This window comes from Monodelphis domestica, chromosome 4 (genome assembly GCF_027887165.1).
Source record: "Monodelphis domestica isolate mMonDom1 chromosome 4, mMonDom1.pri, whole genome shotgun sequence".
Lineage (NCBI taxonomy): Eukaryota > Metazoa > Chordata > Mammalia > Didelphimorphia > Didelphidae > Monodelphis > Monodelphis domestica.
In genome coordinates, this window is record NC_077230.1 from 32,540,744 (window position 1) to 32,564,788 (window position 24,045).

A 24,045-nucleotide genomic window follows, 5' to 3' on the forward strand; every position below is an offset into this window, starting at 1 on the left:
AGGGAAAGAAAAATAAAAGGGGAGGGGAAAAAGGGATCAAAAAGAGATGGACAGGACTACTCTTTTTTATGGGGAATATTAGAGAATCACCAGTGACAGGTACCTGGTAACCACAATACCATGAATCAAAATGACAAGTATTTATAAAAATTTGTTTGCAGGACACTCTGTTATAGGTTATTCTTTCCAGTAGTCAAATGAGGAATATGCTCTTTTAAATTCCCAACTGTAATGGAGTCAAGAAAATTAAATTTGTCAATTTGTTGCCTTTTTTCTCTCTCATATAAGTTAATTCTAGGATATGACAGCTGACCACTCACTGCTTTTCAAAAGTCCTGGCATTTTCTTTTGCAAAGTAGCTTTAAATTACACAAACACCAATGTAAAAACAAATTTTAGACCTGCGTTTTTCAGGGTTGTCTCAAAAGAAAACAGGTTAAAGGGATTTTAACTGAACCTATAATCAGTCCCTAAAGAGTTTTCCATATAATTTTTGGAGATATTTATGCATGTTTCAAGAGAAGATTTGGAACCTGAAATAAATTATTAAGGGCTTTTTTCCAAACTGTATAAATTACAAAATTACAAAGCAAAAAGTGATGAATGGACTGAAGAGAGGCGTCATTTTCATAGTTTATTGGTTAGCCTGGCAACACAAAGGGAGACTTTGTTATGAGCTCATTAATGTGGGTGTTAGTCTCATCCCTGGGTGACCATGTGCATTTATCAAAGGTCAAAAGAACTGAGAAAACAGAAAAACTTAAATGTGGCTGACTGATACATTTTACACAACAATAGAAGTAAAATTTATTTCTGTATTTTGAACCTGTGAAGATGTTGAATGCAGGGGAAAATCTTTAAATCAAGCAGTTTGTTTATTTAATCTTTCATTTTCTTTATATCTAGAAAGAATGTCCTTAGCTTACCTGAATCTGTCCTAATTATCAAAGTAGAAAAGGGAATTAATAAAATAATCCCCCCAAAAAAAGAGGAAACCCATAAGAATTCAAAGAAAGGTTAGGAAACAAATTTCTACACTTAGATTTACTTGAAATCCTTCTTGGACCCACATGTCCCAGCTTTTCTTTTGACTGTTATGTGATCTGTTATCAATTGTTTCAGACAGTGAGGCATATGTTCAATTCATCCTTCCAGGAAATAAAGATAGAAAAACATCAAAAATTAAATCCTATTTAAAAAACACATCAAATTTCACTTGCCACTTTGACATAAGAATAGAGGGGGAGAGAGTATTCTAAAGGCAATGTTTTCTCATTTTAAAAATGAACTGTCATTATTTTAGTTTGTTAACTTTATTTAACTTTATCTTCCCTTTAATTAAAGGTACTGAATAATATTTTCAAAGCCTATAATTTCCTCTCAAAATATTAGAAAACCAGAAATCTATGATAGAGAAGTAGGAAAAGAAGGGCCTATGCAAGTAGCAAACTTCTAAGACAATTAATAAAGGAAAAATTAGGTAATAATATAGCATTGTTTATATAGCACTTATATTTTATTTTATTGTTTTGCAATTAGGACAGGAACAGAAAAAGAGAACATTAGTAGGCTGACATTATTATTTTGTAAAATGTTGTACATAAATATTTCTGTTACTAAAGAAGATAGAATTCCCATGTCCATTATTATATTGCCATAGTGGAAGTTCTCCATTAAAGTGTCTCAAGGATCTTTCTATAGTTCTGTGTTGTTCAACATTTTTATCAATGATTTGGAAGAAAATTTAATAGACAAATCAAATTTTCAAATGAAAAAAAAAGATAGGAGGGATAGATAATCCTCCAGATGAAAGAATCAGGATCCTAAAAGATTTTGACAGGTTAGAATGATGGGTTGAATATAATAAGATGAAATTGGATAGAGAAACATGCTACACCCTATATTTAGATTCAGAAAAATAAATTGCATAAGTGCATAATGGACATGTGGCTGGACAATGGTTCATGTGAAAAAAATCTGGAGGACAAGGGTATACCATTATACACATGCTCAACATGAATCAACAATGTGACAAGAAAGCCAAAAAAACTATGTAATTCTTGCCTGAATTGATAGAAGCATACTGTTCAAAACAAAGAAGATGATTGTACTGCTTTATTCCACACTGGTCAGACTTCATCTGAATATTCTGTTCAGTTCTTGGTACCATATTTTTTAAAGGGCATTGAAAACTGGAACATACACAAAGAGGATTACCTAAATGATGAGAATTACAAATCCTACTTCATGAGGATCAGTTGAAGGGACAAGGAATATGGAGTTTAGAGAATGGAAGATTTAGAGATATGTGAGCTAGTGTTTGGAGGTTTTCCATGTGGAGAAGGAATGTTGTTGTTGTTGGGTTTTTTTTCCATTTGCCCTCAGAATACAAAAATGATGAATGGAGCTTATATACAGGCAAATATCAGTTCAAAACAAGGAAAAACGTTCTAACAAATAAAGCCATCCAGCACTGAAACAAATTGTCACAGGAGATAATGAGTTCTCTATCATTAGATCAAGTCTAGAGATTTCCTTGTCAGGGATGTCATAAAACTAATTACTTTTCGGAGACAAGTTGCTAGATAACCTCTGAGAACAGGTCTAACCCTGATATTCTCTAAACTCTGTGACCTCTTAAAGAATCATAGAAAACTGTCCTCAATGCTCAAAGGCATGCATGGCAGTTCTATTTATAATGGAGACATAAGGAATACCCATTTCTTAGTATGTACTTTAAAATATAGGAGTTGCACATTAGAGTATGTTCATGAAAAAATGCTCATTGGAAAAAACAAAACAATGGTACCTGGTTCTTTAGACCTTTTCAATACCAGAAAATAAGCTTTATATTCAAAGCAAGCTTTTTTTTTTTTAACCCTTTGATCACTCCTGGCTTTTCTCCCTCCCTGTAGCTCTTAACCCTAGAGATTTGAGCACTTTTAGATGCAAGTACTAAATGGTACCTAGTGTATCTGGCCCAGTAATTCAAGCAGACTCCAACAACATTTTCCTTTATTTCCTAACTCTGGTCATCTTCTTGCAATCTGGCTGGTCACCATATACACATCCAACTGTCTCTGGTCAATTAATAAGCAATTATTAAGTACCTACTATGTTCCAGGGATTGTGCTAAGCAATTAGGGATATGAAGAAAGGTAAAAACCAATCCCTGCTCTCTGGGAGTTCACAATCAAACTTGGCAGTCAATACACAAACAACTATATAAAAATAAAATAGAGGATAAATTGAAGAGAGTCAGAAGCAGAAAAGAACAAAAATCAAAGAAGACTTAGAGAGGCTCCTCCACCAAGGTAGGACTTTAGCTGAGATAGCAAAGAAGCCAGGAAGTAGAGAATATTAGGAGGAGAATTACAGGCATGGAGAACAGCCAGGGAAAATGCTTTGGAGTTGGAAGATGAAGCTCTATGTTAGGAACAATCACTCAAAAAACATTTATTAAGTGCCTACTATGTGCCAAGCATTATCCTAAGTGCTGAGAATACTAAAAGAGGCAGAAGCTATACCTTCATAAAGCTCCCAATCTAATAGAGAGACAATAAACAGTTATGTACAAGCAAGCTATAGGGTGGATAAATAGAAAATAAATAAGAGAGGGAAGGTGCTAGAGCTAAGGCTAGCAAGGAAGCCAGTATCAAAGAATACATGGAGGGGGAAAGGCTAACAGAAGGCTGGAAAGATAGTTGGGGACCAGGTTATGAAAAGTCTTAAAAGTCAAGGAATTTTATACTTAATCCTGAAGATAATAGGAAGCCACTGTCATTTGTTCAATGGAGAGGAAGGAGTGACATGATCAGATAGATCTATGCTTAAGGAAGTTCAGTGTAACACCTAAGTAGTCAAGGAACTGGAATGGGAAGAGACATGTGGCAGGAATTCCAATTCCAACTAGCTGGCAATCTATTGCAATATCCAGGAGTCCAAGCTTAAGTGAGGAGGGCTTGCAGTAGGATCATAGAAGGGTGGTAGTAGTCGTGTCAGAGGAAAGAAGGGGAATTACTTAACTTTGCCTCTCCTGAGATGTTAAGTTCCTTGAGAGAAGAGGTAGTCTACTTTTTCATTTGTATGCCCCAGGCTCATCAGAATCCTTGGCAGATAGTAAGCCATTAACAAATTATTTCTCATTCATTCCTTTACAGTACACAAATCCCAAGGCTCGGTCCTCAGCTGGCCCCCTGTTTTGCTTTCTCTTACTGCCCTGATTCTTATTTCTGACTTCATTCACAATACTATTTTGTTTTGGTGAGCTTCTAGTTCCAAACTTTCATCCAAGATCCAGTCCCTGTCTTAGGATGTAAGATATCCTGCTATCACTCCTGCAAACTCAAAATATACACAACAGAGCTCATTTTCATTCCTTCCTTACCTCTTTTCAGCTTCCCTATTTCTATCCACAGTGCCATTCTCTTCCTAGAATACTAGTTATTCATTTCAGATCGGTTTAATTCCTTGTTGTGGGTTTGTCATCCAAGTTGACTTAAGTATTCTACCTCACAGGAGACCTTCCATTTCCTGACTCTGGGCGTTCCCCTCATTTGTCTACCATGCTTTCTCTTCTCATCTCTGTCTCCTGAGTTTCCTGGCTTCCTTCTGCTAAAATCCTACCTTCTCCAGGAAGTCTTTCCTGAGCTCCCTTAATGCTATGACCTTCTTTCTTTGGATCATCTCCAGTTTATCCTGAACATATCTTGTTTGTCCATATTTGTTAGTATATTGTCTCCCCCCACTAGACGATGAGCAGAGACTTTGTATCTTAGTATCTTCAGGGCTTAGCATAGAATGTGGTTTATAATAGGCTCTTAATAGGCATAAAGTATATTTATTACTGAATTAATAAATATATAACTAAATAATGATAAATTAATAATATGTAGCCTCATAATAAAAGTTTGTGACCTGGCTACCTACTATGTATAAGGCACTGGACTAAGCATTGGATATGCTTAATTAGCTAGAGGTTTATTTATTAATAAATTAATTAAAACAAATTTATAACTAAATCATGATTAATTAATTAATAAGTAGCCTCTTCATAGAAGTTTGTGAGCTGACCATCTTCTATGTACAGGGCACTGGACTAGGCATATGGTCCTAGTCTCCAAGAGTTTTAATGGGGCTGGAGGTGGGAATGTGGAGGGAGAAAGGAGGAAGTAGGGAATAAGCAATTGTAGATCACCTTCTCTGTACCAGATATTATACTAAGTACTTTACAAGTTATCTTATTTGGTCCTCACAATAACCCTCCAAGGTAGGTGCTGTTATTATCCCCATTTTTCAGTAGAGGAAACTGAGGTAAACAGAGGTTAAGTGACACAAAATTACATACAGCTAGTGTCTGAAGTTGGATTTGAACCCAGGGCTTCCTGATGCCTATCTGGCCAATTCCTTTTCCATCCCCTTTCTCATGGCTTATAAGCCATAAGGGAAGGTCCAAGAGCCCCATCTTGCATTTCTTGGGCCCCATAGCATATTAATAGATACAGGAATACACTGAAGATCTGTAATTTGTTGGCAACAAGCAATTTCTAATGTAGGAATTCTCTCCCTGATTATAACTTAACAGATAAATCACAAGGAAGTTCCTTGTGATGAGAAAGTCACAGAACTATTAAGTTCCAGGAGCATGATTTGACCCTAGACTTTTTTACTTCGAACCCAGCAGTCCATCTATTAGGCCATAGTCCCACTATAATATACCAAGTATGCATTTATTTACTGAATGAATAAGCAAAATGTTGCCATTTGTCTCAGTAAAATAGTAATATAAAATTCTATTTTTGTCTTCTTTGTTCTGGGACTATAATCTTCAAAGTGAATAAAAGTCCTAATCTGTGACACCTCAGATTTCTTTGGAGTATAGTTTCCTATTGAATAAATTAGTCTTTTTAGATCTGATACATGTTCCTGTGTGTCTTTTATGCCTTAGAACTTTTTTATTTTTATATTTAAGCCTACTAATTTGTTTAGTTATTTAAGCATTTGTTTGATTTCTATTCTATCTTATTACCAAAGATAATTTAATTTTGTTACTAGAAATACTTTGTGTTTAATATCTTCACTATTTTAAGACATTGTTTTCTTAATATTCCATTTACTAATACAGTATACATTTAAACTTAAATCCCACCCTCAAACATTTTCCAAAGTAATTTGGTTTGGGAGAACTAGAAATTTCTCTTTTAAAGTACTTAACAAAATTGCGTATAGAATGGGGAACTAAAAACCAAATGTACCTACTAGTCCCTTTAGTACCTACCATTATATACTTAGGAATAGGATATTGATTCCCTAACTACTTTAGAGGTGGGAAGATGTCACTGTAGATAAAATGCTAGTTTCCAGTCAGGAGGACCTGATTTCAAATCAGACTCAGATTCCTACTGACTGTGTGACCCTGAGCTAGTCACTTAATCTGCTTCAGTTTTTTAGCAGTAAAATGGGAATCATAATAGCACTACTTGACAGAGTTGTTGGGGGATCAAATAAGCCATTTGTAAAGCACATAGCACAGTGCCTGGCATATAGTAAGTGCTTAATACTTATTTGTGTCCTTCTTTCCTTCCTTCCTTTCTTGTTTCCTTCCTTTTCTCTTTCCTCTACCAGGTACCCCTGTCAATAAAATGTTACAATGTAGAAAATGCTATACTAGGTCCAAAGAAGTGTTATTCATGATAGGGATGATTGGAAAACTTTTCTTGGAGAAGGTCACTTTTGAGTATAAACATAAAGAATAGATGGGGTTAAGAGTGGAAAGGATATTCCAGTTAAAGGAAATAAGTGATCAAAGAACTAGAAGCATGAAAACCCAGGACATGTGCAGAAGATAACAAATAGTCTATTTTCACTGGATTATAGAGATTCTGAAATGGAGTAATATGACATAAGACTGTTAAGGTAGCTGGCTCCCAAATGTAGAGGACGTTTCATTCAAAAGTAAGGAGTTAGGGACTTTATTTGGTAGATTATAGGAAGGTAATGAAGATAATAATTTTGAGCATGTGAGTGATATGGTCATATCTGTGGATAAGAGATACTCAGCTTTAATTGTAATTTAATTCATGGATTATTGTGTTTCCTTTTCATTCTTCTTTAACATGTTCTTTTGTTGCCTCATTCTTCACCAACTCCAACACTTGCATGGAACTATAAAACATGTAAGGTCTTAAAGTCTCAAAGTTTTACAAAATTGTTTTGCATTATATTTATTCTCTAAACAACTGATTTGAAGGAGGCAAGTTCAATTAGCCATTTGTTTTATCTACTCAAAATCATATCAGCAATTTGTTTTTGTTTTTTCACAAATGATAGATTGTTGCTGAGTTTACTCAGTTTATTCTTTGTGTTAGCATTATGTAATATCTAACATGGTAGCAAACACCATTATGGCATAATACAGAAAGTTTTCTGGCAGTTTGGATGGTTTATAATCCACCATACATATGGTACAGTGGAAAGGGTACTTACTGATGGAGTTGGAGCACTTAGGTCCAAGGCTCACAATTGCTAACTTAGCCATGGGTAAGTTATAAGTCCCCCGGGTCCTCAGATTGTTCATCTACAAAAATGGTAGTGTTGGACTAAATAACCAAATCTTCATCTATGACTCTAAAATCTGTTAGATACTCCTTCCTTTCCCATCCACCCCCAAAGTCAGTTTCATATAGATTAAGGTATGAGTTAAGAGGAAAATAATGTAAGAGAGGATGAGAATGAAAGAGAAAAAATTGCCCTTTGATTGAAAGTCTAGAGATGGCTTTCTGTAGGGCACCTGAAAACCTTCCTTCCCAAGGAGGTCTGAACCTGTGAACCAGATCTGAAATGGACTGTGCCTGTCAGAAGTCGTCTGAACCATTTACAGCAACCCAGTAGTCCTATCTAAATGCTTTTGAAAAGGCCTACTACATGTTAGATTTGCCAAGTACCAAGTAAAAGATTATAGAACTTTCCTTAAAAATTCCTCCTTTTTTTCAGGAATATAATGGACTTGCAGGTCACTACCCAATGTATTTTATATACCTACTTCAATACAGAAAATAATTGGGGCATTTATATGCTACATTAGCCAAGGTTAGCTATCCAAGTTATCCTTCTCCCTCTCCCTCACTACAATTCGAAATGAGCCAATCTGAGAATCTTCCATATCAATTTAGACCTTGGTTCTACTCCTTTGATAATATTATGCACTAACAATGATGTATAAGCTTTAGGAAAGAAGTTAGCTGATTGATTAGTTTAAAGGGCAAAAGGTGCTATAACTCTCAGATTCTCTCTTTTTTTTTTTTCACACTAAATTATGATAATAAATAGAAGGAACCAAACCTGTTCACTTACCTTACTTTCATGATTTGGAGTTTGCAGTTGTTTTTTTTTTCTAATGATGTTAATTGGTATCATAATTCATATATGGAAAGCCAAAGAAATGAGGATATAAACTACCCATTTAAACATTGGTGAGAGGGAAAAATCTTTTTGTTTTGGCCTTGGTTTGATAAAAATGAGTCTCAAAGGCCATACACAGTAAGTGGATATTAAAACTCTGGGGTTATAAATGGTTGCTGGAGTATTCTCAGCCTTCCAGACCCAAAAGATTTTACAAAAAGGGCAAAGTTATTTTAATTGCTCCTCATTATATATGATGAGAGAATAGTCATTTTTCTCCTCTTCCTCCCAGGTGGCCATTGATGAGCGCATCAGGCAGTTGCATGAAGCCCACAGGGACTTTGGCCCCACATCCCAGCACTTCCTTTCCAGTAAGTCATTTTTAGCTTTCATTGCTTAACCTGTTCATTGCATCTTAGGAGATAAGAATTAAGAGCTGTGTTATAGTCATCTGTGCCAACCACAGTGGAGCAACAAATTATATTGAAATATCACTTGGTAAAGAAGCTCAGAACATTAGAAAAGGAAGACCAATTAGGTCATCTTGTTCATTCTGCTGCTGATGCATAATTGCCTCCTTTAATATAATCTCAAGTGTTTTGTCTACTCTTATTTTTTTAAGTTCTTCCTGCTTCAGTGATTCACTCCACAAAACTTACTATAAAGGATTAAGTTTGGTGCATACTTAGAGAAAAAATAAAGACGTGTATATACCTAAACACATCTGCTTATGCATACACGTGCCTATATGTGTAAACACATGTGTGTATGATTTGTGTTTATCTACGTGTGCATATATGTATATGCACATACACAAATCCACAAGTCTCTATGCCAAGTGACTAGTGGCTCTGCCTTACATAGAATGTTGCTCTTCTTTAACTTCATTTTTCTCCCATTATCATCCTCATTTGTAATTTTTCCAGTGCTTTTCTTTTTTTTCCTTGTGTTGCCATTCTATCATAAATGAAAAATAAATCATTACATGCAAAGAAAATTGTCTTTAAAAATGTTTGACAAAACTATGATTTCTGTTTCTGATTGAATTTTGACTTTTAGTGCATAAACCTTGTAGGTGGTGGGGGCTGTCATTTTATAGCTTAGAGAGGCAATGAAACATAGGAGAGGGTTGAACTTTGATTCAGGAAGGCTGGGATTTAAATTCTAACTCTCACACTTAGCTGTGTGGCCAAGGGCTAATCATTTAACCTCTCTTAGCCTGAAGCAGTTTTTTATAAGATATAGCCTGATTGCTGTCTATATCCATGGAAGGAATTCTCAGAGGACTTTGATGTATTGACCTAGGTTATAGGATAAATACAAGACTGTTCAACACCCTTTCATTGCCCATGACCCGTCCTACCAATAAAGTGTCATGATACTGCTCAACTATGAAGAATCACTTGTGTGTGAAATGATTAAAAAAAAAAGGCAGAGGAAAACTCTTCTTCTGGGTGATAATGTGGAATTTAGATCAAATTGCAGGCAAATCCCACTATGAACAATTCTGAGAGTACTCTTTTATTAAGTACTGTATCAACATTACTTGAAGCAGACCATTACCTAAAACTTGAAGATTTCTTTAGAAGTTTTCATTGTAAAGACATTTGTTGTAATGGAACTTCACCAGTATTTCTTACTCGAAATTTCCAGGATGTCTGGAGCTCTCAAACTCACCCTATGTTAGATGGGGCAGAATTTCAAAAAGTTCTATAATAAAGATGTAGCCTAGTCTGTGGGAAAGAGGCTTCTGCCCCTGACTGTGGTGCCATTATAGGGCTCAGTAAGTATTCAGGATCAGCCCAATACCAGAAGCTTGAACCCCAGTCAATGGGAAAACAATAAGTGTGGCTATGGAATGCTGACTCCCAAAAGGAAGGAAAATATAACACCAACAATGGCTTTCCTAGATTACTTCTTGGCATACTAGGAAAAATACACAGAAGAATGCCTGTATCAAGGAAGGTTCTCTGGAATACAAAAGTGTACCACAATCTACCCAAAGCCCAAAGACTCACAAGAATCTGAGTTGCTATCTGAAAACAGTCAAATCTGTTCAAATCTTGGAGATCATAGATTCACTAGAGTTCCTACATAGGCATTTTTAACCTTTCAACACCATTTATGTGTGACTGATGTGCCTCAAGAAAATAAAGATAGTCACTGTGACAGAGTTTGGGGAAATTGCAGACCTGTTGTATTTAAAACTTTGTTTCTCTCTAATTTTTGACTACTTTGGATCTTGATTTCAATTTCTACAGAAGTCTGTTCAAAACTTCCTTTTTTTTTCTCAGATCTCTCACATCTTCTTCTTCTCTCACATTCTCTCACATTCCTTCTATCTTCTCAGCTTAGGACCTTTAAGAACCTTTTAAGGATACTTTACCAAGAAAATAGACCATTCACAAGTTCCCTCTTATTTCATCTCACCATCTTAAAACCACTATTATCACTCCTTCTCTCCTCCTTTTCTCCAGACTTTGATAAAGAAACTTCTTTCCAAAGCCAAGGCCTCCATACAAACCTATGATCCCATGCCCTTTTGACTTTTCCATTGAATTTTTTACTTTATAATGCCCTCTCTCTCTTTATCTAAGGGATCCTTTTACTATTGTCTACAGTTTTTAAAACACCCAAATTCTTCCCCCACATCCTTAAAAATCTCACCAGACCTTAACAACTCATGAACTCCTATATTTCAATTTCCTTTTCAGTTAGACTCCTAGAAAGGGGTAAGAGGGGAAAACTGTCTATATCCCCAGCCTTTATTTTCTCTTATCTAAATCCTCAACTCTGCAGTATTATTTCCAAATTCATTCATCATTCAACAGAAACTTCTTTTTCCAAAATGATAAATGTTATAATTATTAAATTTATTTAAAATAATTTAATTGAAATTTTGGCTTTTCTCTATCTTTATCTTTCTTAATCTCTCTGATCATTTGACTCTTTTGACCACCCCTTCCTTCTGCCCTACTTTCTCTTCTCTAAGTTGTCCTTATATGTTTTTTCTTGGTTCTCCTTCTACCTTCCTGACCACTACTTAGTTTCTTTCACTAGTTCATCATCCATATGTCCCCAACAATGGGTGTTCCTCAAGGCTCTGTTCTGCGATCTCTTGCTATACTCTCCCACTCAATGGACTGTATCAGCTCCCATGGATTTAATTATTATCTCTATGTAAATGAATCCTAATTATATAACTAGCCTTAGGCTCTCTTGAGTTCCAGTCACATCTCCAACTGCCTATTACATATTTCAAACTAGGCATCAAACTCAACATTTTTCATGTCCAAAAAAGAAGCTATGCTCCCTTAAAATTTACCCTTCTTCCAGACTTCCCTGTTTCTGTCAAGGGCACCAAAATCCTTCCAGTTACCTAGATTCATAACCTTAGTGTTACACTTGATCTCACTTCCTCTCACTTTACATATCCAATCAGTTTCTAAGTCTTGTCCATTCTACTGCCAGAACATCTCTTCGGTCCAGTAACTTCTCTCTACTCATATAGTACCCACCCTAGTTGAGGTCCTCATCATATCTTGTCCTTGTCACATCTCACCTGGACTGTTGTAAAAGCCTTCTTTCTAATCAGCTCCCTTGACTCAATTCTATTCCCTTTCTAATCCAACCTACACACAACTTCCAAGGTGATTTTCCTCAAATGCAGTCCTGATGGTAAAATTCCCCTACTCAATAAATTCCACTGATATCTTATTACTCTTAGGATCTTTTCTAAGGTCTTTCCTTTTCTTTTTAAAGCCCTTAACAATTATGCATCTCTCTCTCTCCCCCTTCCTCTCTTTCTCCCTCCCCCTTCTCCTTTCCTCCCTCCCTTCCCAAACTAGCCTATTTGCTATTCCTTATACACAACACTGGATCTCTTATTTCTGTGCCTTTGCTCTGGCTAGCTTTAAAGCCTTAGAATTCACTCCTCTTCATCTTTACTTCCTATAATCCCTTATTTCCTTCAAAAATGTGAATAAGCCCCATCTTTTTGTTTTGTTTTTAGTTTTTCTTCAACTTAAACACTACAGATTTTTATTTCCATACACAAGACACAAAAGAATTCTCTATGAACCTGTGAATCTCCATTTTATATTCTTATTTTGAAAGTATATGATAAATTCAACACATTACTTTCAAGATTGCCTTGTGAAGCTCTTCAATATTAAACCTTTCCTGGTCTACCATCCCCACCCCCCAGCTGCTAGCAGTCCATCATTCCATAAAAAGAAAATCCTATTTATTTTGTATATGCTCATTTGTCATTTCCTCCAATAAAATATAAATTCCTCAAATAAAAGATACATTTTTCCCCTTCCCTTTATACTCCCAGCACCAAGCAAAGTGCAGGCACATAATAAAGGATTAATTAATTTGTTGATTGATCAATTCATTTCCAGACAATCATATAGGTACAAAACCCACAATAGTTCTACTTCTTTGTATTCTATATACCTTGTAACCCATTTCTCTCTTACTTTGAATAATGTCCTTATTAGCCATTCAACTGTCTACTCAAAGTTTTTATTTTTCCTATGTAGTATTAGACACTGTAATATCTTGTTATCTATGGGTCCTTTGTATTGGATTGCTACATGTGAAGAGACAGGAAAAATGTATACCTATTGTTCCTAGCAGGAAACTAGAAAGATAGGCAAGACAGTTCATCTCTATCAGTCTGTTGTATCTCTGTCAGTCTGCCTGCCCATATCCTTCTGTCTCTTTTTCTTGCTCTCTCTCTCTCTCTCTCTCTCTCTCTCTCTCTCTCTCTCTGTCCCTCTGCCTGTCTATCTCATATAGGCATTGTATATAATCAACAAAATGAGAATATATTCTGAAAATTGCTCAAAATTTTTTTGATCCTAAACTCCTCCCTACAGAAAACCCCATTTTTAACACATTCTCCCAGGGCTGACACATGACATTATCCAGTCTTTGAAGAATCAGAATTATGGGTCACCCAAAGAGTAAGAGAGATGCCTGATACATGTATATAAGCTAAAATGTAGAGACTGACATTGTAACTTACATTCAAGAAATGTTATAAAAGAAATAATCGAGGAAATGTTTGCTGATGATAATGATGAAAATAATATATTGCTTTAAGGTTTGCAAAGCATTTTACAATTATTATCTCATTTGATCTCCACAACCACCCTTAGAGATAAATAGTATTATTATCCCCATTTAACAGATGGAGAAATTGAAACAGACAGAAATTACAACTTGACAGAAGTTGTGATTTTTCTAGAACCTAATAGCTAGTAAGTATCTGAATCTAGATTTGAACTCGGGTCTGTCTGACTCAAGGTCCCTCTATTCACCAAGTTCACCTTGTAAGACGGCCACGGTCTTAGCAGGACAGCCTGTGTGCTACACTGATATTCACAAAAGAATGAAAAGACCTAGAGGAGGACCTTTAGAATGTTACATAGAACCTTTTAGAACAGTTAAGTTCCATTTGGAATATTTAAGTGAGAACTTGGCTAAGATGTATGCATGTTGAGAAGGAGCATGTGAATTGCTACAATTATATGTAAAGGAAATAACTCCATCTGGAAATATTAAAGTAAGTGTGTATCTTACCCCTTTAAACAATTCCTTATTCTGATTTTACTATTTCTGGCAATGACATCTCCATTCTCCCTGTTATCCGTACACAAAATCTTGGTTTTAATTCTTTACTTTTCCATTCCTCCCATAGTCAATAGTTACAAATTTCTATAGTGTACCTAACCACTACTCACCTGGATTCCTATAACAACATCAAGATCTAGCCTCCCAACTTCTAGCTTCCCTCCACTCCAGAATATTCTTCTCAAGATTTTCAGGTTTCCTCCCTGAACACTGATAGCACCTATCTGCCAAATAAAAGTCCAAAAGTCCTAGCTTACAAGGCATTCTGCAGTCTAGCCTCCCCCATACCATTCCACAAAATGTGTTCTAAATTACTGCTAGACTCTTATCACTTTATGTCACTTGTACACATCCAGCACTTATCTGGGTTTTTTTACTCCATTTTATTTTCAGTTCTGAATTCTCTCCCTCCTACTTTCCTTTCTCCTTTCCACTGAGAAGACAAGAAAAACAAAACCAGTTACACACAATATAATCAAGAAAAACAAATCCCTGCTTAGCTATGCCACATACACAAAAAAAACAAACAAACAAAAAACTTCAATCTGCACTGAGTCCATCACATCTCTATCTGGAGCCAGGAAACATGTTTCATCATGAGTCTTCTGGAATTGTAGTTTCCTCCCTGTGTGGCCTTCCTCACATTATACTCTAAATCTGGAATTTCTCCTCACATCTCCTCTGTAGTCTGAACTTCTTCAATCCTACCCATCCTCTACGATAGCTCATATCTAAGACTTCCCTGATTTTTCCCAGTTGGAAATCATCTTCTTTTTGGACCTTCAACACTCATGGCAAAGCTTTTCATGTGGTGGACATTCAGTAAATAGTTACTGATTGATTAAATCTGAATAAAAGTAAACATTTTCCCAGAACATAGAAAAGGATTTTTTTCTCCCAATATCTCATGAAATATTTTAATGATTTCTAGCATTTTTAAAGCAAAATTTTTCATAATGAGAAATGTGCTATGGTTTGTGGGTCCTCAGATCCAGAAAAGGAATAAGATCATTCATTTGGATTCAATTCAATAAATATTTTTTAAGCATCTACTAATGGCTTCAAGGCCCTGGAAATAGACAAAATGTTTCATTTTGTCTCCTATTAATTTATGTTCTATCAGGAAGATGCAACTTGTATGCATAAAACTGAAAGTAAGATTAACTGAGTAAATGAGTAATAGCAACTTGGTAGGAGGAGACTCAAAGAAAGCTTTGTTTAAAGATAGCCCCTGAACTGAAACTTCAAGGAAACTAGAGGTTATAAGTAACAACAGTAAGGAGGAGGTGCGTTAGAGGGAAGAGGGAGAGCCTATGCAAAAAAAAAAATAGGATAAGAACTGAGTTTGGCAGTACCTTATGGAAGGGGAGGACCTGAGTATATGTGTAGACAGCAGGCAGGATTACAGGATCACAGATTTAGAAGTCAGTGAATAAAGAGATTTTGAATGAGATAGAGACAGACTTATGAGGAGAGAGCAAGGAAGAGGACAAGTTCCTTCAAAAAATTAAAGAAAACTGAAGGTCCAAGAAAAGAAAACTGCCTTGTCTTGAACAGTGATTGCTATTTCTTTCTTAAAAACCAGAACAAAAGAGAAGAGATTGAAAGAAAATGGTGTAAAACATACTATAGTAGCAAAGAACAGGAAGCTTGTAACAAACAGGTGGCTTTTGTTTTGTTCATTAAGACAAGAAATAGGTTCTTTTGGTGAGGAGGGGGGGGGGGGGCAGGAAGGATGGTTTTTAGATACCCAAAGAAAGAAAAGGATGAGACTGAAGGGATTGTTATGGAAAGTCAAGTAGCACTGAAGACCTAGGTAACATTTCATAGTGTAAATCTGAAACAGTCATCAATGTTGTATGATTTTATCCAGGAAGGCATACTAATGCCAAAGAAAAGATTGTGGGTAAAGCAGGGTTCAGTTTGGCAAGATGTGAGTGACACTGTGACTTTGGATCAAGGAATGGCTAAGCATAGGATGAAGACAGGACTGTGAAGAGGAAAAAAATGGAGCTAGATTGGCATTGATGGCCTGGGAGAACTGACAATGTGGGGAGACTGAAGTAATAGGGATGACTGTGAATCAGTTGCTGTCTTCATTGGAAAATAATGGGCCATGAGCAAGTTGACCCTAATGCAATATTCAGATCTGGAGAAATTGAGTCAGTGAGGTAGTGTTTTAAGCCCCTGTTTAATAAATATAAATAAACACTCAATGAAGATATATATTCAGTAAATTATACACACACACACACACATAGATATATATATGTATGTGTATATATGTATGTGTGTATATGTATATATACACAGCTATCCCTCACCTATCACAGGAGTTATGTTCCAAAGACCCCCATGATAGGTGAAAATCTATAGAGGCGTTTCATTTATTTTATTATTTATATATTTTTTATGACTTTATAAACCCTTCTCATTCTCCTATAAACCTTTTCACACTCTTATTAACCTTTCCCACACTCTTAAAAACACTTAGTCAATCAGCACCCAGGATACAGGACATAGCACTGTGGTTGGTCGCCTTTCATTCCATCAGTCAATAGGGTACCATGTACAATCAATCTCATGTTGCCAAACTTGCATAAGCAGTAGTGGCTCACTGCATTTTCATTGTGTACAGTACAGTATTCATCCACAAAATCCCATGATATAGCAAAAACTCTGCAATACAGAATTAGATAAAAGCGTCGGCTATGGGAGAGGGAAAGGGGGGGGGAGGGGGGAAGGGGAGGAAAAGAAAATGATCTTTGTTTCCAGTGAATAATGTATGAAAATGACCAAATAAAATAATGTTTAAAAAAAGAAAAAAAAAAGAAAAAAAAACCCATGATACAGTGAGGCCACAATAAGTAAACCATGACATAGTGAGGGATGACTGCACATATATATATATATATATATATATATATATATATATATATATATATATATATATATATATATATGTATGTATGTATGTATAGTTCTCCAAGTCCATGCCCAAGGAAGTATATTCAAGTCAATAATAGCACCCTGTACCAACTTCAATAAATTCAAATCCAAATAGCTATCTTTTCCTCTTAATACTAATTTTTGTAAGATTTCCCCCCAAAATGAGCCTCCACAAAGATATCCTATATGACGTGGCATAGGTAGAAAGAGGTTGAGACCTTTGTGGATGAGATCTATTATGCAGATATGAAGAGAAGTAAGTTAAACATAGAGGAGGTCTGTGGTTTCATTTGGTTTTTTTTCCTTTATATATGAAAATGCTTGTTTGGTTGGGATTTGTAGACATTTGGATAATAATAAATGTAATATCTGAAGGAATGGAGATACCTAATTAAAAGTTTTTACCAACAGTATAAAAAGATCTCCAAGTTTTTACAAGGATGCTATTAACCATCCTCTGACCTTTTCTCTTGGGCTGGATGGATTAACTATTTCTCAGGGATTCACAACTACCTGAGTTGGGCTTGACAGAGGCCCATCAATGCATCAAGGTTTTCTGAAACTACCCTATTCATCATTTCTTAGAGTACAATAGTATTGTATCACATTCATATACCATAACTTGTTTTACTTTTCTCCAATCAATGGACATCCTCTCAGTTTCCACTTCTTTGCCACTACAAATAGAACTACTATGTTTTTTTTTTGTTCAAATAGCTCCTTTTCCTCTTTCTTTGATTTCTGAGGTACAGAACTATTGGCAGCATTTCTGGGTCAAAGGATATGCACAGTTTGAAAGTAATGTCTTTTGGCCATACTTCCAAATTGCTTTCCAAAATGGTTGGACTAGTTCACATTTTCCTTTTCATTCATCTTAGCCATTTCTCTATTAGTGATTATAGAACATTGTTATTTCCTCTTTTCTGAATTTGTGAGATTTGTATGCCCCAGTACATGGCCACTTTTTTTGTGAAGTGTTATGCACAAATAAGAAATAGCTTACTACTTTCCATTAATCTCATTCATTTTCCTCCAGAGGCCTTTCATATCTGACCTTTCTAAAATTCTGTTGATCTCCTTAACTTCTTTCTTAGTTGTTTTATTAACAGATAGATTTACCTAGGTCTGAGAGGGGTAAATTGAAGTTTTCCAACTAATAAAGTTTTATTGTCTATTTCCTATGTGTTAGAAGACACACTTAAATTTTCTTTCAAGAATTTGAACACTGTGATTTGATGCAAAATGAGTTTGATATTGATATTAACATTAATTAACTGTCTTTTAATTAGATATCTTTCTATTTTTCTTTAAGATAATGATTGCTTATCTTTCTTAGTTTGGTTGAAGCATAATAGATTTCACTACAGACCCTTATTTTAATTCTAGGTAGATCTTTCTGTTTCAACTATGTTTCTTATAAACAATGTTGGATTCTGGATCTTGGATTCTGGTTTCTAATCCATTCTGCTATCTCTGCTTTTATAGATGAGTTTGTCACATCCATATCCACAATTAGGATGGTTAATTGTATATTTCCTTCCATCTTATTTTCTTATAATTATACTTCACTTTTTTATTCTATCCCTTCCACAAGAATCTATTTTGTTTTTGACTATGGCTTTTCTTAATACTTTCCCTCTCATATTCCTCCCCTTTTTTTAAAACCCTTTGCCTCCTACTTTCCTGTTGGGTAAGATGAATTTCTGGACCCAATTGTGTATGAGTAATCTTCCTTCCTTGAGCCAGTTCCAATGAAAGTGAGGTTTAAACATTGCCCACTCTTCTCTAGTCTACAATCTATTTATGTGAGCTAATTTCCCATTCTTCCTCTTCCTCTTTCCCCACCCTCTTCCAATGTGTTCTTCTCCCCATCCTTCCATTCTTTTGAGATAATCTCAACATTACAAAATCACATTCAGGTCCTCTGTCCAATTAGACTTTTTCTAAGATTCTTTGTGAAGATAAAGTGCTGAGGGACTACAGGTGTTCTATCCCCACATAACACTGTCTATAGTTTAACATTGTTTAGACTCATGATTTCTCACTCATATTTACCTTTTTATACTTCTCTGGAATCCTGTGTTTGAATGTCACATTTTTTTTTATTATCTCTAGCCTTTTCATCAGACCCTAAAGTCCTCTATTTCATTAAATGCTTATTTTCTTCCTGTAGTTCCCACCCCCCATGGAATCCCCAGTTTTGCTGGATAAATTATTCATGGCTAAAATCCCAGACCCTTTTCCTTCCCTATTATCATATTCTAAGACCTTTGTTTCTTTCTTTGTTTTTAAACCCTTACCTTCTGTCTTGGAGTCAATATCATGTATTGGCTCCAAGGCAGAAGAGTGACAATGGCTAGGCAATGGGGGTCAAGTGTTGCCCAAAGTCACTGTTGTGGTGAAAAAATCACCTTTAAAGATTGTTATAATATTAATTTATGGTCGCCAAGGAATTATGAAATTCCTAAAATGAAACACTCAAGTCAGAATGGAGTTTATGGTGGTTTAATCACAATGGGAGTAAGGAAACAGCACAGGGAGTAAAGGAGAGAGGAGGAAAGGGAAGAGGGTTAACTCAACCTTCCGGTCAAGCCAGAGGGAGATTGCAGGCCTCCTCTCTTCTCCAGTTCCTAGCAGGAACTGCCATCTAGCTCTGTCCACAGGAAGTGCTCGAATTCCAGAGGCTGTTCCCTACCTCACTTCCTGTGCCTCACAAGTGCCAATGGTGGCTTAAGCTTGGCTTAGGACAGCCCAGGTGGGCAGTTAGTTATTTCTGATTTGTCATTGACTAGCACATGCCCGTGTAGTGTGGGTGTGCACAATTTTGGGTGTTAGACCAAGCAAGATGGAGATTTTAAAATTCACAGTCACACAGCTGGGATGTGTCTGAGGCCAGATTTGAACCTAGGACCTCCCATTTCTAGGCCTGACTCTCAATCCACTGAGCTACCCAGCTGCCCCCCCCCCCTTTGTTTCTTTTTAAATGATGGCTGCTAAATCTTAGGTAATCCTGACTATGATTCCATGAAACTTTAATTCTTTCTTTTTAGTTTCGTGAAATATCTTCTCCTTAACCTGGGAGTTCTGGATTTTGACTATAATATTCCTGGAAGTCTTCATTTTTGGAGTTTCTTTTAGGAGATGGCTGGTGGACTCTTTCAGTTTCTACTTTGCTCTCTGGTTATAAGATACCTGAGTATTTTCTTTATACTTTCTTGAAATATGCTGTCTAGGCTCTTTTTTTAAATTGTTCATGGCTTTCTAGTAGTCCAGTGATTCTTAAATTGTCTCTCCTTATTCTATTTTCCAATTCATTTGCTTTTGCTGTAAAGTATTTCATATTTTTCAAAAATTTCCAGGCTTTATTTTATCATTTTTTGATGTCTCATGGAATCATTAGCTTCCATTTGGTCAATTCTAATTTTTAATGAGTTATTTTATTCAGCAATATTTTGTACCCCTTTTACAAAGCTATTCATTCTCTTTATATAATTTTCTTGCAGAGTTTTTATTTCTTTTACCATTTTTCTTTCAATTACTCTTACTTGGTTTTTATAATTTTTATTTTTATTTCAATTATTTTTTCTTGTTGGGCTGTATCCACTGTACATTTTCTTTGAGGTTTGCTTATAGGTATTTTCAAGTCATTAGTTTCTTCTGTATTTGGCTTGAGCATCCCACTCTCCCTGGTAGAGCTTTATAAAGGTGAGGTTGTTTTTGTTTGTTTTTTTCATTCTCCCATTCAACTGATTAATGTTATATAATCACTAATAGTTATCAGGATAAGTGTCTTCTGAACCTTGCTTCCAGAAGAGAATAATGGTGAGCAAATAATTCGTCCCAAGAGAGCCAACCCTGCATGATTCCCTCCTGAATCCACCAGAACGAAAATAAAAGTCTCCTATCCAAATTGCATAGGAAATCAAAATAACCTTAAAACACAGTAGTCTATGAGTAACTGCCTCAATTTATGGAAATCAGAGGATTTATAAGACCTGGCACTAAGAAGGGACTTTAGAGGCCATCCATTCTAACTCTTTCATTTTATAAATAAAGCAGTTGAAGCCCAGAAACATAAGCATGTGGTAACTGAAGCTGTGATCCTACATGGAATCCTAAGCAGTGAGAAACCTGAAGTTTGAGCACTAATGGATTACAGTGGGCAGAGATATATTATTTATCTCAGATAGTCTGGTGAAATAGAATAAGTGGTATCTCTACACATGGCTACTGAATTAGTTCTCTGGTTAATTAGTGATAATAAACAATTTAATCTTATTTTCTCAGAAGCTCCAGTGACCCAGATATTTCCTTCACTTGTGACAGTGGTTTCTAGAAAAAGGGGTCTCCCCAAATCTGAGAGTAACAAGTGCTGGACACCTATTCTCCCCTGTCTAATGAATAGAACAATAGCCTTGATATCAGCTAAAGTCCCCTTATACCTGGCTGTACCGAGGTAACAGATGGCTGATGGACAGGGGAGGAGGAGATAATGTGGAAGTACAGGGTCATTGTGCAAGAGAAGTAACCATTTTTAAAAGCTTAATTTAATTTAAAAAGTTAATCCCCTAGAATAAGGTTCCTAATCTATTCTAGGGAAGCTCTTCCCACCTCTTTCCCATTCCCTTGTTTATACTGATCTCAAGACCAGTTTCTATGTTATTTAGGATCCTTTCTGCAGGATCCTTTTAGAATTCTGCTGGTACTTAACTGTTCTCATTCCCCTCAAAGTCAAATCACCCAAGGCATAAGCCCTCCTTAAGTCACCTTAGCTTCAAAATCATGCTAGTTTAATTCTTTATGGAACAAGAGCTACTTGAATGGTATGTTGGTTATATTATAGTATATGGGCAGAACTAGATGGCTACTGGGGTTGCTTCCAATTCTCATAATTTTAGGAGCTGTTTGCTTTGAACATCTCTAAACCATTACTATATCTCCAGCAGGATAGAACATAACAGGCTGCTCTCTGTTATCCACAGGTAATTTTAGAAATAAATAAATTCATTTCAAAGAAATCTAGCACTTTACCTCCAGGAAGGGGCAGCATCTTTCAGTAGGTGCTTTCCAGGTGGTCAGCCCTGTGCTTTGCACCTACTTGACAATCATTTGGATGATTAAATGGGTATGTTATGATCCTGTACTTGATGGAGGGAGGGACAGATTTCTTCCTTACACAACAGAAATTGGGATGCATGGTGAAGCTTGATTTTTAGCATGGTTCCTTGTATGGAGTAGGTGCTCAGTGAATGTTTGTTGAATTAATTAATTTGTTCTTATTTTTGGTGCTTAGCTACAAATGCTTATGATATTTCTGATGATACGGTGCTTTTAAATTCTGCTACAGCACTTAACTTGGTGGCCTCTCCTGCAGTACTTTTACCAGCTGTCTAGGTACTATCCAAAGAAGAATTTCCATTTTACTATTTGTTCTAAATTTTAAAACCATTAATTTAATTGAGTGACCTTCTTGTTCTCATATTATGAGACACTGTAAAAGAACAGACTGATCAGGTTTCACTTACAGGCTTTATAATCTTAACTGCCTTAATCAAAAGCTTGCTTAACTTTTTTCCTTTTCACCCAAAGGAAGTTCAACATTGGGAGTTTCTTTTTGACTCGTGGTCAAACAGGTCATTTTAGCATTGAGAAGTGCCAAACCTCCACTTCTTTCATGCATTTCAAAAAAGGAAAAGTAGAAATAAAAACTTTCAGTTTGAGTAATCATCACTGAAATTTTGCTCAACAGTGTACTCCTGCCCTCATTGCCACTGTCATCAAGGGGTGAATTTGAAACATGTGCCGGCAATAACATATGGTGTTAAGATCTGCCTAATGAAAAAATCATGGTGGAATCCGGGTTGTGCTATGTCAAATCATTTTAGATCCAGGATATCTAATCATTTAGGCACTCTCACCACGTCCTCTGATCACAGCAAGAATAATATACGCAGGAAGGGGTTTCGGGCAAAGGCCATCTAGTATATGAAAAATGAACACTGCTAGCCACCCGACAGCACACTTCTGCCATCATAACCATTGTCATTAAGGGATGAATTTGCCTCATGCCATGAGAAGGAGATTTCCCTCTGCTTCTACAGCCAGCCAGTCAGAAACAATTTTATGAATGCCTATTTTTGCATATTCTTATTAAATTAAAGATTCATGGATTTGGTAATTTACTAGGTCATTAGAGGGGTTTCCTCCAATTCTCCCCTTTTACAGATGAGGAAATTAGAAATATAGAGAGGAAAAGAGATTTATCTACAGTGACACAGGTAGCAAATAGTATAGTATATTAAATTTTAAACTTAAATTTAGTATACTATAATTAAATTTAAAATGTTAAATTTAAAAATAGTATATTAAATTTCTTTCTTATTTTTGCATAGAAAAAAGATAATTTTCCTTCATGTTACATGATGCATATTATACACATTGCAAACAGATGTATATTATACAACTAGTATATCCAGTACACTATACTAAGGAAAGATAAAACAAAGATGAAGATGATACAGAGATAAGACATGTTTTTAGGGTCCCTCGCTTAATGTTAAGATGCAACCCAAGCATCATCTTCTGCCTGGAGCTTTTCCTGGTCCCTGATTTGCTAGTTCCATTCCTCTCAAACTACTTTGTATTTTCATTACTTTAAATGTATTTATATTTATTAACTTTATATTTATTCTGCATATATTTTTATTTATTTTTTGTCTCCTTTAGAATGTAAGCTTTTGTGAGTAGGGATTTGTCCTCAGTGCCTAGCCTAGTATCTGGCACATAGTAGGTGCTTAATAAATACTTAATAAATATTTGCTCCTTATGGAGCTTATTTTTCTCTCTACTTACTTTTTATAGGAGTTTTTTGTGCTTCCTTGATATAACTTCTCATTCTCCATATTTTTTGCTGTTCAGACATTTCAGTTGAGTCTTACGCTTTGTGACCCCATTTGGGGTTTTCTTGGCAAAGATTTGCAGTAGTTTGGCATTTCCTTCTCCAGCTCATTTTATAGATAAGAAAATGAGGCCAACAAGGTTTTGTGACTTACC

At 35.7% G+C, this 24,045-nt stretch overlaps 1 protein-coding gene across 13 annotated transcripts in view; it reads left to right on the plus strand.

Moving 5' to 3' along the window:
* Positions 1–24,045, plus strand: part of DMD (dystrophin) — a 2,399,796-nt gene that overhangs the window by 2,114,412 nt on the left and 261,339 nt on the right. For all 13 annotated transcript variants that reach the window (XM_007493357.3, XM_056797113.1, XM_056797116.1 and 10 more), the window contains one exon: positions 8,693–8,771. In XM_007493357.3, coding sequence (XP_007493419.2) covers positions 8,693–8,771 — 79 coding nt within the window. The remainder of the gene's footprint in view (positions 1–8,692; positions 8,772–24,045) is intronic.